The sequence below is a fragment of the Crotalus tigris genome, unplaced genomic scaffold, assembly GCF_016545835.1.
Source record: "Crotalus tigris isolate CLP2741 ecotype Arizona unplaced genomic scaffold, ASM1654583v1 scf7180000017764.6130737, whole genome shotgun sequence".
NCBI classification, from domain to species: Eukaryota; Metazoa; Chordata; class Lepidosauria; order Squamata; family Viperidae; genus Crotalus; species Crotalus tigris.
This window is the reverse complement of record NW_024096618.1, coordinates 1,802,513-1,820,011: the sequence shown is the minus strand read 5'-3', so window position 1 is coordinate 1,820,011 and position 17,499 is coordinate 1,802,513. Positions and strand designations below refer to the sequence as shown.

Genomic DNA, 17,499 nt, shown 5'->3' with positions numbered 1-17,499 from the left:
TGCCATATAGAAAATCGTGGAATTTTTTAATTCCAGCAACAACAGCCAGAGCCTCCCTGTCTATCTGAGCGTAATTGCGCTCGGCAGAAGACAGTGTTCTGGAGTAGTATGCAATAGGAACCTGAGTTCCATCAGACCTGAGGTGACTCAGGACAGCTCCAACCCCATAGGGGGATGCATCACAAGCGATGCACACAGGGAGAGACTCGTTGAAATGTGCAAGAACACTGTTAGAAGTGAGCAAGGCCTTGACTTCTTTAAAGCAAGCCTCATGCGCTTGTGACCACAGCCACACAGCCTGTTTGTCTAGTAGCCTGTGAAGAGGCTCAGCTACACTAGCTTTATGTGGAAGAAAAGAATTGTAGAAATTCAGGAGGCCTAGAAAGGCCTGAAGTTCGGCCTTAGACTTTGGCCTGGGTGCATCTAAAATAGCAGTTAGTTTGGATTCAGCAGATGGGGCGGATCCCAGCAGCATCAATTTTGAATCCCAGAAAGTCAGTAGAAAGGCACCCCAATCTGGCATTTGTCTTTTCTGAGCTTGAGGCCTGATTTCCTGAATCTTAACAGGACAGCCCTAAGCCTTTCAGCTAGAATGTGTGTGGAGTCTCCTGCAATCAAGACATCGTCAAAGTAGGGGCAGACCCCTGGTATACCTCGTAGTGTGTTTTCCATTACGCTTTGGAAAATCCCAGGAGCGACATTCACTCCAAACTGTAGCCTTTTTACCTTAAAGGCTCCCCTGTGGGTCACAATGGTCTGAGCTATAGCAGCATCATCATCAACAGGCAGCTGTTGATATGCTTGAGCTAGGTCAAGCTTTGCAAAAACACGCCCCCCCTTGAGAGAGGCCAGGATGTGACTGACCACAGGAACAGGATAGGCATGTTGCTGCAATGCCTTATTGAGTGTGCATTTGTAATCAGCACAAATGCGAATGTCCCCATTTGCCTTTAGAGGCGTGACAATGGGGGTCTCCCACGGGCTGGAATCAACAGGTTCTAGGATTCCCTGTTGGATTAGTTTGTCTAGTTCAGTGTCAATCTTACTTTTTAAAGCAAAAGGGACCCTTCTTGCTTTAATCCTAATGGGAGTGACAGTGGGGTCTAGCTTTAAGGACACAGGTGGTCCTTTGAATGTGCCCAGCTGGGGGCTGAAAACATCTGCAAATTCTGTGCAGACTTCCTGTAGGTCGAGTGTTTGTAAGCTATTGAGTCCTGTGACGTGTATCCCCAGGGCCTCAAACCAATCGAGTCCTATGAGACTCGTTCGTTCACCCCCTACTACTAATAAGTCTAGTGGACCTTCAAAACTCTTGTATTGCACGTTAAGGGTGGCCTCCCCCTTAACACACACTCTTGAGTTCTGAAAATCTGTTAATACAATATCAGAAGGCCTTAACTTGGCCTTAGTCCCACTACTGGAACAAATCTTCCTAAATGTATGCAATGAAATGATGGTAAAGGGCAGACCCTGTGTCTAGTTCCATAGATAATGGAACCCCTTGTAGCTTCACGTTGAGTGACAGCTTTTTCTTCATGGGCTTGTGTGTTCCTGTCCTACAGATGCTTCTTCGCGAAGCGCAAAAACCTACCCTATTCTGGCTGGGGAGTCTGGTACCCTTCAGGCGTTCTTCTTGGGGTTGTGCCTTTCATCGGCCCAGACACACAGCTGCAATGTGCCCTAGTTTGCCGCATGCCCGGCAGGTAGCGGAGCGGAACTTGCAGTCGGTTCTTCTGTGGCGACCTCCACAGCCGATGCACTTGAGCGGAGCCGAAGAGCTTCCCTTCTGGTTTCCTTCCTTCGCGGGGTGTAGACGGTCGACTTCCTCGTCTGGATCCTCCTCGGAGTTTCGTTGGACGTCTTCCTGGTGCACGGACGCACCCTCTGCACTGCTTCTGATCGGCCGCATGTTCTTGACGGCGCCGCTTGCTGCTTCTTCTGCGGTGACTTCCCTTAAGGCGTCTTGGAAGGATAATTCTTCCTTAGCGAAAAGTCTCTGTTGTAGCTCTCGATGCCTTAACCCGCACACTAATCGGTCCCTCAGTCGTTCCTCGAGGTCCTTGAACTCGCAGGGCTTGGCGGCCTTCCGTAACGCGGCGATGTATTCCTTGGCTGACTCACCGGACCGTTGATCCCTCTGTTCGAAGATGTGGCGCCATGAGATAACGGACACCTTGGGGTTGAAGTGCTCCTTCAGCAGCTTCTTCAGGTCTGCGTAGCTTACAGACTCTACTGGGACAGGTGCTGCAAGGTTTTCTGCAATTTCGAAGGCGTCTTGGCCGCAAACGCAAAGCAGGGTGGCAGCCTTCAAGCTATCTTCCGTCACTTGGTTTGCCTTGAAGTAGTTCTCCATTCTGGATACGTAGGACTCCCACCGCTCTGGATGTGAGACGTCGAATTCCGAAAGCCTTCCGATTTTCGCCATCTTCGGATCTTCAGGAGACGGGTCTATCAGCCAGCCTACCCCCGAATGCGCACCGGATTGGCGGGCAGCTGCCGAGTCGATGCCGTTCCTCTTCCGCCGCTCAGGACTCCTTGGGTAAGCTTACACTTCTTCCTTTCCAGGTAGTGCAAGGCATCCCACCTTCGTCGCCAGTGTTGAGTCCGTGGCGGGAAAACAGACACGAGAAGCAGCTGGAGTTCTCAGTTTCTTTTATTCAGCGTTCAGCTTACAGGAAGATGGCTTCAGCCTCGCCCAAACGCCCCGCAGCCTCTTATATAGGCAACTCCCGGGTAAATGTGTTACTTTTCCCGCGCCAGCACCCGCGCATGCGCACGGCGCTGGCGACAGCCTGTCTGGTCCCGGGCAGCTTTGCACCTGCCCGGGACTGCCTGCAAACGCCCGAGCTGTTTGCAAGGCTCGGGACATAACAGTGATGTGTGCAGAAATTATCTTCAGAGGTTTCATGGGTGCATGATAGTGTCAGCAATAAACAAGGAGCCCTCTCAGACAATTAGAAAGTTGTACTTTTTTGCATTGCACTGCAAATTGCTTGACACCTGTGCATAACCTATATGAAATGCTCTCTTCAAAAATTCTTTTCTGTCCAGTATTTCATGGGAGGCAGCTCAGCAACTCATCATAAAATGGTGGTCAAAAGCAGGAAGCCGAGACTGAGAGTTACCCTCAGAGTACAGACAGGCAATCTGCAAAGTTAAGGTAATGGAGTGTCCTGTTTGCACCAAAAATATTTGATTCAGAATGAGAACATTTAGTGGGAAGTCAAATTTCCAGCAGCCTGGGAGCAGGCTGGGGACAACATCATTTCTTCCTGCCTACTTGAGCGACCAAACCTATGAAACTGTGATCTTCTTAGTGGAAAGGCAAAATAAAACATCCAAGACAATTTAATAAATTCAAAATGGATTTTGTTATTAGAGAGTTAAAATGATGTTGGGATGATTACAATACTGATGAGATAAACAGAAAGAGAGCTGACTGAAGATGTTCAGGCTAGACTTCATTGGCATTGTACAAATATTTACCACTGGCAAAGTTTTCAGTCCTGGACCTATTCACACACATTAACCAGACATGATTAGTGGGATTTCTGGATTTCTCTTTTCATATGTCAAGCTTTGGCATATCCCATCAGCGCTCAATAAACCTCTTCATTTACCGTATTACAACATTTTTCTGAGTTTCTCTTAACTGTATTCTTGCTTTTGTATTAAATCTGAAATCTGAAGGTCAACAGAGCCAAACAAAGCCCCCAAAACAGTATGGATGATAAGTACCAGCATTCATAATAAATCCCAATGACACAAAAATAACAGCATGCAACCAATGATGTCATTACCAAATGCCAAAATGATGCATTTGCATTTTGATATCGTATGATATGTACACTCCCTCTCCGCTGTAAATTCATACAATGAAATCATCTTTTTAAAAAAATAAATAAATCTTTTGAATGCTCCAACTTACCCAAACACAGGGACCTATTTTCCATTATTTATTATTGCAAAGTGAAAATATCCAGAAATTAAAAAGCAAAATGTAGCCATTCTTACTGTTCCTTTTGAAGCTTAATCCACAGTCTACAGAGATACTGGCAACAGGATTCAGATATAACCTTCAAAAATTTCCTGCAAGGCCGGCAAACTGTCTGTTTTTAAAATTAATTTTCTGCATGGATTTTATCAGATTGCAAGTGATTCTAAACAGCAATTGCATTCAAATGTAACTAAACAGAGTTAAGATTTATACAGCTTCTTGGTACCTCTCAGGTAGTTAACACACAAAACTAGTGCTCCTTGGACTATCAAAAATAGAACTATCACAGCTGGGGAAGAATAAATTAGTTTTCCAGAAACAGAGATAACAACATTATATGAGCTTTATAAAAGAAAGTGAAACATTTTCTCTCTGTGCTGACCACAGATTATAGCAAGATGAGGCTGTGACAACATTTATTTTTAACTAAACATTAAATCTCAGCAATTTAATATACAATTTTCACTGCTTATCAGGATAAGAAATAAAACCTTTTCCTAGCTGTGAATCTTAATGGAAGATATCCTTTATACATTGCATTAAAATTTAAGGCATCCTAATTAGAAGTTTCACTTATTATTTCAAGAGGAAAAGATGCATTTTATTGAAACCTTAAGATAGAAAAGTCTCTTTTCCAACAGGCCCAGTTCTGATACTAATACATTTTTCTCCACCATTGATATGACATGTGATTAAACCAAGGTTACATTTTTGAATCCACTTTTAATTTCCTAGCCAAAATTATATTTTTGCTCCACAATGTTCTCATGGCATTCTTTACTTCCTCATTTCTCAAGGTGTAAATTAATGGATTGAGCATGGGAGTTATAATAGTATAGAAAACAGCCACACTTTTGTCCTCTGAGAATGTGGTTGAGGGCCTCATGTAAAGAAAGATGCAGGGGCCCAAAAACAGAATCACAACTGTGATGTGAGAGCTACAGGTGGAAAGAGCCTTGAGACGGCCTTCTGAAGAACGAGTTCTGATTGTGAGTAGGATAACAATGTAAGAAACAATCAGCACAAGAAAACAACTGAGGGAAATCATGCCAGTGTTGGCAATGACAATAAGTCCAATAATGTAGGTATCAGCACAGGCTAATTTCAATAAAGGGTGAACATCACAAAAATAGTGGTCGATTTCATTAGGCCCACAGAAGGGTAGATGTGTAATAAGGACCGTCTGTACCATTGAGTGTACAAACCCACCCAACCATGATATAAACACCATCCAACTGCACACCCTCTTGTTCATAATAGTGGTATAATGGAGAGGCTTGGAGATTGCGATGTATCGGTCATATGCCATCAGTGTGAGGAGAAAAATTTCAGTACAACCAAAAAAGTGACCGCAAAAAAGCTGTGCTATGCAACCAACAAAAGAGATGGTTTTCTTCTTCACCAGGAAGTCCGCTATCAGTTTTGGAGCAGTGACAGAGGAGTAACAGATATCTATGAAGGAAAGGTAACTGAGAAAGAAATACATTGGAGAAATCAGGTGGCGACTGCTCTTGATTGTAATTATGATCAATAGATTCCCTAGCAGAATTGCCATGTAGAAGATCAAAAAGATTCCAAAGCAGACTTTCTGTAACTCTTGATCCTGAGTAAGCCCCAGCAAGATGAATTCAGATACATTATTTTGCTTTTCCATATTCTCAAAGCTGGATAACGCATTATGGCATATGATTTAAAATTAGGAACACTGTCGATTAAAGGTTTAGGGTTTTTGTGGTTTTTTACAAAAATGTATACCCACCATTGTAGATTGAAAAAATTCTTGAATTGGACGTTCTCAACTCCTGATTCTTTCACATGCATGGAATGTTTACTCTAAAATTTAATGAAGATAAAAAAGTTGTCAGAAATTTAATATGTATTCAGCAAATCAGGGAAGTCACTTTAGGAAGTATTTTATCCATGCTGGAATCACACATTAATAAAATAACATGTTAAATATGGCAGCACATTCACAAAATATTGGAATGCCATCTCTTGCTGCCCTTTTTGTTCTTTCCAACTGGACTAAGTATGAAGCACAGCAATATCATAGGACATTGGAGAAATGTTTCTTGAAAAAAAGTTTGCAACCTATATACAATATGACTTGTAAAGTCAAATCAGAAATTTGTAAAGGCATATGCTTTTTTTCAATGTTTATTCAAACATCATGTTAACCAATCATGGTTTCATTCAGTCATACAAACAACCCTGTCAAAATCTTCACATTTCATAGATGCTCCAAAATCAGCTACTGATTTTATAGCCATTGGTGTTGTTTAGTTCTATTGAAATCAAATGTAAATCGTAGTCAATCGCCTGATTCAGTCATCTAGCCGTAAGAAAGAACCATGACAAGAATAATTTTTTCAGTCCTGTTGTCCCTTGTTATACACAGGTTTTTCAGCCTCTATTGCAGAGAATTGAGTTGTAATATACGGTATGCTAAATAGAAAGGTTCTTGAATATTGGAATGCCATCTCTTGCTGCCTTTTTTGTTCTTTCCAACTGGACTAAGTCTGAATAATTAAGACTGCAGTTTGGTGCCCACTGGCTTAAATGAAGCAGTAAGGCATACTGTGACTAGGATGTAAACATTTAGACAAGCATTAAATGCCGTTAAAGTTATTACTAGCTAACAATCATCTGGCTTTCTACAAATACAATCCTATGTCTTTGTAAGGCAGTGGAAGTTTAAATGTTGGCATACATGCAGTTAGGCTCCAACTTAAATGAACTTGTTCTACTATTATAAAATCAAACTCCAATTATTGTTTAATCAGTTAAGGAAACAGAACTCAGATAGGAACACAAACAGCATAAAGATGGTATAAGAATATCGAAAACTATAAAAATGTTATATAAAACCAGTGTGTTTTCAAAGCATCGAAAAGTAGCTAACAGCATAATTTGAGTGGAGCATATTAAAAAAGATACAAATAATCTCCATTATTACCTGATTGGTTGAGGTATCTCTAGTCTACAGGATCTTCCAGCTCTACCAAAGATACCCTCACCCTTATTCTCTCTCTCTTGAGCAACCAGAAGAGTTTCCATGAAGCTCTTCAATAAATAGGGTTTTGAACACTTTGCAATTCTGCCTATCTACATCATTCCCAATTCTGTCAGCCACTGTATCCTTTCTTCAGCTGCTCACTGTATAAGAAAACCCCAATTGAAACCAAAGGTATATCCTCTTTCTCTCTCTCCACCGTAAAGAGCTGTTTTACAGGTTATTTCTCTTGCCTTATTAAGAACTATGAAATGAAATGTTTAAATGGGTTCTGGCATTACATCACTGATCCAGTTAACAATCTCCCAGAAGTAATTCAGTCTTTCCCAATAGAAAATAAATGCTCAACTATGAACTTTTTAAACATACAACTCATTCAAATTTATTTTGCAGTAGTTAATTAGCATCCATTTGAAGTGAAGTCTTATAGCAGTCTTCTTCAACCTCCAGATATACAGTATATGTAAGACCATAATGTCCATCATTATCTAAAGAGTACCAAAATTGGGAAAGGCTTAATCTTTATTGAGAAATAATGACTTTTAGATATTAAATCATGCTGCTAACCTAAGAATTAAAAGCCAAGCACTATGTGGATGAGATAATTATCCAATTTTACATAGGCAAAATTGTGTCTGAACTATCATGGCCAACATTTGTGGCAGTACTTTTGTCCTCATAACAATATGTCTTTAAACATTGCTGCATGTTGTGGAATTGACCCCATAGAAAACTGGCTCTAATGCATCTTCTGACTAAAATGTAAAAACCTGGTCTATACAAGTGTTAATGGAAATGTGTAAAAATATGTACCTGGGAAGAAACACATAAAGTAGTTAAATGAGATGGAGCAAAAGGTGGAGGAATACTGGAATTTGTTGGGGGTAATCCCAGGAATCAACTGTCACATTATCTAAAACTCTACTCCCACAATTTTTAATCTTACAGAGTCACAAGACAATCTACACTGTGGTACCTATTGGCTATAAAACTCACCAACTTGACAATGAAAACGATAGGCCTTCTACACAGACAGCAAGGTGGTGTCAAGCTACATCTACAACCAAAGCAGACACTTCTAAGTCTATGTAAGCAATAGAGTAGAACAGATTAAAAGATCTGCAAGCTCTGAACAATGGCAACATGTGCCAACAGATCAGAACCCTGTGGACCAAGTTGAGCGGTCCATTCCTGCATCACAGTTGGCAGAATTGATCTGGCTAAAAGGTCCTGAGTTCTTGACTTGTCCAGACAGCCTGATGCCATAGGGACCAGAACACTATGCGCTTCTAGCCCCAGATCAAGATGACAACATTCAACCTCAGGCATCCAATAAATGTCGCAGACAGGATGAGGAAAGGACCGTCCAGACCATCTGCTTGTCCACAATGGGCAAAGAGACAGAGAAACTGCCTTCTAGCCATTGCCTAGAACCAGCCCGCTTCAAACGCTCCTCCAAATGGAGACACTGTGTATTGGGCATAGCAGTAATTGTTCTATTTACTTGTCTTAGCATTCAAGGAACTAGCTTTGTAGGAGCCTGCAAGGATTTACAGACTATTGAAGGCATTTGTCATGACCCAATAATTGACAAATACCTAAAGGCCCAGAATTGTGCATGGGCATTCAATCCTCCCCATGCATCCCACATGGGAGGAGCGAGGGAGCACATGATTGGCTTATCCCACAAAATCATGGACTTTATGTTGACAAAGACACCCATGCTGACACATGGCTACCCTCATGGCAGAAGTAGCAGCCATCACCAATGCTCATCCTTCGTGTTGAGTCCTTGGCAAAAAGCAGACGCGAGAAGCAGTTGTAGTTCTCAGGTTTTCTTTTATTCTGTGTTCAGCTTACAGGTGAAGGCTTCAGCAATGCCCAAAACCTCCCAGCCTCTTATATAGGCAATTCCCGGATCAATGTGTTACTTTTCCCGCGCCAGTACCCGCGCATGTGCACAGGCGCTGGCGACAGCCTGTCTGGTCCCGGGCAGCTTGCACCTGCCCGGGACTGCCTGCAAACGCCCCGAGCCCGTTTGCAAGGCTCGGGACATAATACCCCTTTCCCCCGGGCTAAGACTACTACCAACATACAATTATTTCTTGATGCAATGTTCTACTCCCCAGTGCTTCTACTGTTTACTGGCTTTTGTTTGGCCAGCAATGTTATGTAATCCTCTAAGTATTTAGGAGATTTCCTTGCTCTCTGTGACCTTCTCAGCTCTGGGTTTCTGACAGGTGTTCCCTGACTGAGGGGAGACGTGAGCCTGTTCTCCTTATCATGCCTTGGTGCCTTCCAAGGACTGTGCCCCAATGCCTGGCCTGCTTGCTCGCCCACCGGGCTCGTCAGGCCAGGGCTTCTGTCACTTTGTGACCTGGTTGACCTGCCTAGCTGTAGGCCCTCGGGCCCCTTGAAGTGATAGCCACTGCTGGGCGTCTCTGTAGAACCTCCTAGGTCCGTCCAAGACCTGTCAGGAGGCTGTCCATTCTCCAAACCCCGTTCTGTGTCCAGGCTCGTGTGGGTTTCTGTACCTTCCCAAAACTCAGTTACTCCCTGATTTGGGCTAGAGGTGTTGCGGTCGGGACTTGGTTCCTCGACCCCCTCCCTGTATGTTTGACCCCCTGTAGGACTTGGGGTAAGGTCAGGCCAACTCTGGGGATTATGTGCCAGCTCTCTTGCGGGGTATGATTTATTGGGATGCTCCCGGGTATCCTCCCTGACTGGAGTACTGTGCTGTGCAGGTGAATAGTGATTGTACCCCCGGGGTGACTCCCTGGCTGGAGTAGGCGTGAATGCCTGGTAGTTGGATAGGCTCTTAGAATTCCTGTTTGGGGCACTCGCGGAATCTTGGAATGGGCCGTTTGTGGCTCCATCATTGGAGGTGGGCAGCAGCTCGTGCCCCTCCCTTTGCTCTAAAGGGTCCCCCTCCCCCCTGGAAAAGACCCAGGGGTCTCATCTGGAAGATCCCGCCTAGGGCGGAGTTGGTCGATGTGCCGACGCAGGACACGACCGTTGTCCAGGGCTACCTCGTAGGATAGAGGACCTGTGACCCTGGAAATAGAAGCGGGGACCCATGTATGACCAGGCCTGTAATTGCGAGTCCAAACCGGGGCACCCACAAGTAATTGTCTAGGTGCCCGAGGATGTGAGGTAGATGAAGGCAGTCTGTCCGGATGCAACCGGTCAAGTTTTGTAGTAAGTTTACGCCCCCAGCGAAGTTCAGCTGGGCTTCTCCCTGTAGAAGTGGACGGTGTGGTGCGGTAAGAAAGGAGAAAGTCAGCCAACCTGTGATGCCAGTCCCCATAGGTGAGTCTTTTCAAGGCGTCCTTTGTGATGCGGACCATGCGTTCAGCCATACCGTTGGTGGACGGGTGGAAGGGTGCAGACGTGGCATGACGAATCATGTTAGCCTGTAAGAAAGCTTGGAATTTGGAGGAAGTAAATTGAGGGCCGTTGTCAGACACAATGACATCTGGAAGCCCGTGTGTAGCAAAAATCCCCCTCAGTACCTGAATAGTCTTTGCAGTGGTGGTGGATGAGACAGGTACAACCTCAAGCCATTTTGAATGACTGTCAACGAGGACCAAGAAGAACTGGCCCTGAAAGGGCCCAGCGTAGTCAATGTGCACCCTAGACCATGGGGACTGTGTATCCTCCCATCTATGCACAGGAGCTTGGGGCATCTCTGGGCGAGAGCGCTGGCACAGGTGGCATGCATGCACCTTAGCCTCAATGTCCTTATCTAAACCAGGCCACCACAAGTGGCTGCGCGCAAGGGCCTTCATGCGAACAATGCCAGGATGACCCTCGTGGAGGGACTCTAAGATCCTAGTCCTCATTGAGGTGGGAATGACAACTCTGTTTCCCCAAAGCAGACAACCCTGAGAAGTGGACAACTCGTTCCTTTTGGACCAGAAACTCTGAAACTCAGGACTAGGGCAGTGCTCAGGCCATCCAGACAAAACCCAAGAAAGGACACGTGAAAGTGTGTGATCTGTGCCTGTTTCAGCGGCGACATCCCTGGCATTCAGAGGGGACTCGGGCAAGGCTTGGATGGATAGAATGTTGACAGCTGGCGCAGGGTCAGCTTCTACTACTGGCAGGGGCAATCTACTGAGGCCATCAGCATGGCCCATTTCTTTCCCAGGCTTGTGGAGTAATGAAAAATCATATGCAGACAGAAAAATAGACCACCTAAGCATTCTAGGGGAAATGATTTGGGGAGTTTGTTTACGTGTGGTAAACAGTCCCAGCAGAGGCTTATGGTCAGTGAAGACCGTGAAATGCCTGCCATACAAGAAATCATGGAATTTTTTAATTCCAGCAACAACAGCCAGAGCCTCCCTGTCTATCTGAGCGTAGTTGCGCTCAGCAGAAGACAGTGTTCTGGAGTAATATGCAACAGGAACCTGAGTTCCATCAGACCTGAGGTGGCTCAGGACGGCTCCTACCCCGTAAGGGGAAGCATCACAAGCGATGCACACAGGAAGGGACTCATTGAAGTGTGCAAGTACACTGTTAGAAGTGAGTAAAGCCTTGACCTCATTGAAACTAGCCTCATGTGTTTGTGACCATTGCCACACTGCTTGTTTGTCTAATAGCCTGTGAAGAGGCTCAGCTACACTAGCTTTATGTGGAAGAAAGGAATTGTAGAAATTCAGGAGGCCCAGAAAGGCCTGAAGTTCGGCCTTAGACTTTGGCCTAGGTGCTTCTAAAATGGCAGTTAGTTTGGATTCAGCAGGGTGAATCCCAGCAGCATCAATTTTGAATCCCAGAAATTCAGTAGAAGGCACCCCAATTTTGCATTTGTCTTTTTTGAGCTTGAGGCCTGTTTTCCTGAACCTTAACAGAACAGCCCTTAGCCTTTCAGCTAGAATGTGTGTGGAGTCTCCTGCAATTAAGACATCATCAAAGTAGGGGCAAACCCCCGGTATGCCCCGTAGTGTGTTTTCCATTACGCTTTGGAAAATCCCAGGAGCGACATTCACTCCAAACTGTAGCCTTTTTACCTTAAAGGCTCCCCTGTGGGTCACAATAGTCTGAGCTATAGCAGCAGCATCATCAACAGGCAGCTGTTGATACGCTTGAGCTAGGTCAAGCTTTGCAAAAACGCGCCCCCCCTTGAGGGAGGCCAGAATATGACTGACCACAGGAACAGGATAGGCATGTTGCTGCAATGCCTTATTAAGAGTGCATTTGTAGTCAGCACAAATGCGAATGTCCCCATTTGCCTTTAGAGGCGTGACAATGGGGGTCTCCCAAGGGCTGGAATCAACAGGTTCTAGGATTCCCTGTTGGATCAGTTTGTCTAACTCAGTGTCAATTTTACTCTTTAAAGCAAAAGGGACCCTTCTTGCTTTAATTCTAATGGGCGTGACAGTGGGGTCTAGTTTTAAGGACACAGGAGGTCCCTTGAATGTGCCCAGCTGGGGGCTGAAGACATCTGCAAATTCTTTGCAGACTTCCTGTAGGTCGAGTGTTTGTAAGCTGTTGAGCCCCGTGACGTGTATCCCCAAGGCTTCAAACCAATCGAGTCCTATGAGACTCGTTCGTTCACCCCCTACTACTAATATGTCTAGTGGACCTTCAAAATTCTTATACTGTACGTTAAGGGTGGCCTCCCCCTTAACACACACTCTCGAATTTTGAAAGTCTGTTAACACAATGTCAGAAGGCCTTAATTTAGCCTGAGTTCCACTGCCGGAACAAATCTTCCTAAATGTATGTAAGGATATGATTGAAAGGGCAGACCCCATGTCTAGTTCCATAGTTAATGGAACCCCTTGTAGCTTCACCTTGAGTGACAGCTTTTTCTTGATGGGCTTTTGTGTGCCTGTCCTGAAGATGCTTCTTCGCGAAGCACAAAAACCTACCCTATTCTGGCTGGGGACCCTGGTACCTTTCAGGTGCAGTTCTTCCTGAGGTTGTACCTTTCGTCAGCCCAGACACACAGCTGCAATATGTCCTTGTTTCCCGCACACCCGGCAGATAGCGGAGCGGAACTTGCAGTCGGTTCTCCTGTGGCGACCTCCACAGCCGATGCACTTGAGGGGAGCTGCAGAGCTTCCTTTCTGATTCCCTTCCTTCGTGGGGTGGAGACGGTCGACTTCCTCGTCCGGATCCTCCTCGGAGTTCCCTTGGACGTCCTCTTGGTGCACGGATGCAACATCTGGACTGTTCCTGATCGGCCGCATGTTTTTGACGGCGCCGCCTGCTGCTTCTTCTGCGGTGACCTCTCTTAAGGCATCTTGGAAGGACAAGTCTTCTTTGGCGAAAAGCCTCTGTTGTAGATCTCGATGCCTTAAGCCGCACACGAATCGGTCCCTCAGTCGTTCTTCGAGGTCCTTGAACTCGCAGTGCTTGGCGGCCTTCCTCAATGCGGCGATGTATTCTTTGGCCGACTCTCCGGATCGTTGATCCCTCTGCTCGAAGGTGTGGCGCCATGCGATGACGGACATCTTGGGCTGGAAGTGCTCCTTCAATAGCTTCTTTAGATCTGCGTAGCTGACAGACTCTAATGGGACAGGTGCTGCAAGGTTCTCTGCGATTTCGAAGGCGTCTTGACTGCAGACACAAAGCAGGGTGGCAGCCTTCAAGCTCTCTTCCCTCACTTGGTTTACCTTGAGGTAATTTTCCACCCTGGCTACATAGGACTCCCACCGCTCTGAATGTGAGACGTCGAATTCCGAAAGCCTTCCGACTTTTGCCATTTTCAGGAGACGGGTCTATCAGCCAGCCTATCCCCGAATGCGCACTGGATTGGCGGGTAGCTGCCAAGTCAACGCCGTTCCGCCGCTCAGGACTCACTTGGGTAAGCTTACACCTCTTCCTTTCCAGGCGATGTAAGGCATCCTATCCTCGTCGCCAGTGTTGAGTCCTTGGCGAAAAGCAGACGCGAGAAGCAGTTGTAGTTCTCAGGTTTTCTTTTATTCTGTGTTCAGCTTACAGGTGAAGGCTTCAGCAACGCCCAAAACCTCCCAGCCTCTTATATACGCAATTCCCGGGTCAATGTGTTACTTTTCCCGCGCCAGCACCCGCGCATGCGCACAGGCGCTGGCGACAGCCTGTCTGGTCCCGGGCAGCTTTGCACCTGCCTGGGACTGCCTGCAAACGCCCCGAGCCCGTTTGCAAGGCTCGGGACATAACACTTCGGTTCCAGCTTTTCTGTTCCTGAGAATCCTTTGGTTCCAGTTTCTTCTGTTCCTGAGAATCCTTTGGTTCCAGTTTCTTCTATTTCTGAGAATCCTCTGGTTCCAGTTTCTTCTGTTCCAGAAAATCCTTTGGTTCCACTTTCTCCTAGAAGAAGGAGACTTTGTCTTGCTGAGAGTCAAGGATGCATATCAGAACTCTTGGCCTATGGGACTTGTGTACAAGGTCCTACCCAGCTCCAATGGACTAGTTCGCCAAGTTGAAGTCCAGATCGTGAAGCCACAAGAGTCGGGTTCGCGACTCACAGACTCTCGTGAAGAGGCTTTACACCAGACCAACCACCAACCTGGTCCTGTTGCTGAAGAAGACTGAACTGGAAGATTGATCCTCAAACTATGTATATTATGTTTACCTCATAATTGCATTGTCTGATGTAATGCCTTGTTTATCTCAGTTATAGTTATGCATGTTTTGTATTTACCTTACAGTTATGCATGTTTTGATGTTATATTTTGCCTGTTTTAGTTAATAGTTAGTAATGAAAATTGCATGCTTTGATGTTATGTTTTTTGCTTATTCTAGTTAGTTAATAGTGGTAATTTATATTTCCAAGCAGGGAGTGTGCTGGACTGGATTGTAGCCAGCTAGAACTGTGTTATTTCACATTTACAGGGTTAATGTTGTATCATTGAGAGAAGTGTATGTAAGAACATGTAGCATTTAAAGAGTTAAACGCTGTTTCCTTAAGAGATGGCTTCTGGGTAATGTAGTTTCAGTTGTTAGTTAATCCTATAGCTTATCTAGACAGTGGGAGGAGTTAAAAAGTTATTGCAGGACTTCCCGTTATGTGTCAGGGTTGTAAAATCCCTTTGTGTGACCAGCATGTGCACTCATGGATGGCATCTGTAACCACGCTAAGCTGATATGGAGAATTATTGCTTTTTTACCTACGAAAAATGGACAGATATGCAAAGGCTGGATGCATCTTCAGCATAGTAAGTCTTTGCTTAGAATTCCTGGACAATAAATATTTGTTTAAAACCATTTTCATTGAGTTAATACCACCTGGACCAGAACTACAAGGCTACTTAGTTCAGGTTCCGGAATAAGGACCTTGGCACTTCCACCCTGCTGAGAGAGATCCAGAGAGGTCAAGGGCTGAATGTACTCACTATCATTCAAAGGTTGTCTACTATCATGGCCAAAGATAAGCAGATCATCACTCCTTGATGATACATACACTAGTAGGAGGGAGGCAATAATATGCCAGTGTCTTTTTACTTCTGGACTCTTAGTACTATATTTAATACAATGGTAGACACCACGAGTCTACCATTTCTGGGCTAAACTGAAAACAATAGTTTCTGATTCCTGATTTTTTTTTTCTTTTGAACCAATAATCAGACTGACCCAGACTCATTGGAAACTTGGGAGTCAGTTGGGTTTTGTAGCTTTCTTCAGCAGAGATTTATTTTATAAAAGGAAAGCTTAGAATTCAATCTGCTTTATCTTTTTTCTTTTTTTTTAAGCTTCTGCCTTCTATTTATGTTCTGCCAAAACCTTGACTTTTTCTTTGCCTTTTCTGCTTGTTTGTTCCTGGCTGGGCTTCTTGAGTTTTCTCCTCTTCCCAATCTTTGCACCATCTGAGGGAAACAGCTCAAAGAACTTTTCGCTTTCCCTAGTCTAAGGGTAGGAAACAAACCCCTCTCTCCCCCCAGTTTTCTCAGCTGCTGCCTACTTTCCCATTGCCTCTTCTCTTCAGAACTGTCTTACTTTGCTTCTTTATTTCATTTCCTGGGCTTGGGCTCCATTTATTCAGCTTCTTCCTCAGAAGTTCTGTGGCAGCACAGCATCCAGGTAGCCATCTTGCCTCCTGCCTCCATCTCTTCAAGTTGCTTTTTTTGATTGGCAGTTGCAAACTGATTGGCAGTTGGATCGTCCTGGTGATGAAAGCAGACCAAATAGGGATGGGGAAGAAGGAGCAATGGAGCCTATAAGCTACTCAGGCAGTCTTTCCTTCCACATCATGATTACATGTTTGATTGAGCTCCCATCCCCAGGGCAGCTTTCATTATTTTAAAACAGGGGTCCTCAAACTTGGCCCTTTTATGACAGGTGGACTTCAACTCCCAGAATTCATCAGCCAGTATGCCTGGCTGAGGAATTCTGGGAGTTGAAGTCCACAAGTCATAAAAGGGCCAAGTTTGAAAACCCCTGTCTTAAAATACCTTGAGGGTAAATGCAAGATCTCTTAGTTAGCACAGATGATTATTCATTAATACGGCCAATAGTGTCATGCCAAAGCCTTGTCTAGCAACAATTCAAACATGTTTCCAAAGCATTTTGATAGTATGTCTGCTGTTAGTGTATCTGGATCCTTCTATGTCTGGCTGGTCCAGTGAACTCATGCCTATGACTACCTTCTGCCTCACACCCATCTACTCCAGCTTCATGTTTCCAGTTCTGTTATACTATGAATTAATTAATCCATTAAGTAGCCAACCTTCCTAAAGCATCCAACTCATCAATGATTCTGGGTGGGATACAAAGTTCCAAACAATGATGCAACATAAAAGCCAATAAATAAATAAATAAAAAGGAGGGAAATACATGTTATATCTTGTGCTTACCCAATAGTGGGTACACATTCCATCTTAGCTCAAAGTTCTTGTGAAGAAAAGCAGTGTTGACCACTCAGGTACAGATGTTGCTGCATAGAAGGGAAGTCAGTAGAATAGCACAAAACCTCAAATTGCTCTCAAAAGCCTAATATCGGTCCCAGGATCTCAGATCCAATTATCTGCAGCATAGGTTGTGAAATAATGTAGATATGGCTTTGATCATCTATTATTATAGATGCTCAGGATCCCCTGGGAATTGGAAGTCATTCCTAAAAGTCCTCTCTTTGAAAGAGAGCACGAGCCTTGGGAAGATTGATGTCAGCCTTGTGAGGAACACCAGACAGAAAACACAATGAGATGAGCTAATTCTACTTTATTAAAAAGCTACATTAACAAGATCTTGTAAGTCTGAAAGTACTTCTCCCTACCATAAATCTCCTTTCCAGCCCAAAAGCTAGGGCATGTCTCTTCTGACCCTCTGGTCCACCCACTTTCTTGCTGCAGGTTCAGCTGCCTTTTATTTGACCATTCCCTCAGTTGTGTCTTTTTGCACTGTCTTCCAAGGTCAGCCCTACATACCATTGCAATTATACTGTACATCTAATTTTGCATCTCTGAACTACAACACCCTATCCAATTTTGCTACACTGTGGAAAATGCTCTTTTCAGCAATTAATGGGGCCTCAAGCATATAGGTAGTCCTTGTTTAACTACCA

The 17,499-nt window shown here is 44.6% G+C and overlaps 1 protein-coding gene across 1 annotated transcript; it reads right to left on the bottom strand.

Annotated features, from left to right (window-relative positions):
• Window positions 1-3,352: 3,352 nt before the first annotated feature.
• On the bottom strand, window positions 3,353-7,221 carry LOC120306964 (olfactory receptor 4S2-like). Its single transcript, XM_039341073.1, has 2 exons — window positions 6,954-7,221; window positions 3,353-5,830 (listed from the first exon to the last, which is right to left on the bottom strand). The coding sequence occupies exon 2, from the start codon at window positions 5,649-5,651 to the stop codon at window positions 4,701-4,703; it is 951 nt and encodes a 316-aa protein (XP_039197007.1). The 5' UTR covers window positions 5,652-5,830; window positions 6,954-7,221; the 3' UTR covers window positions 3,353-4,700.
• Between the last annotated feature and the right edge of the window lie 10,278 nt (window positions 7,222-17,499).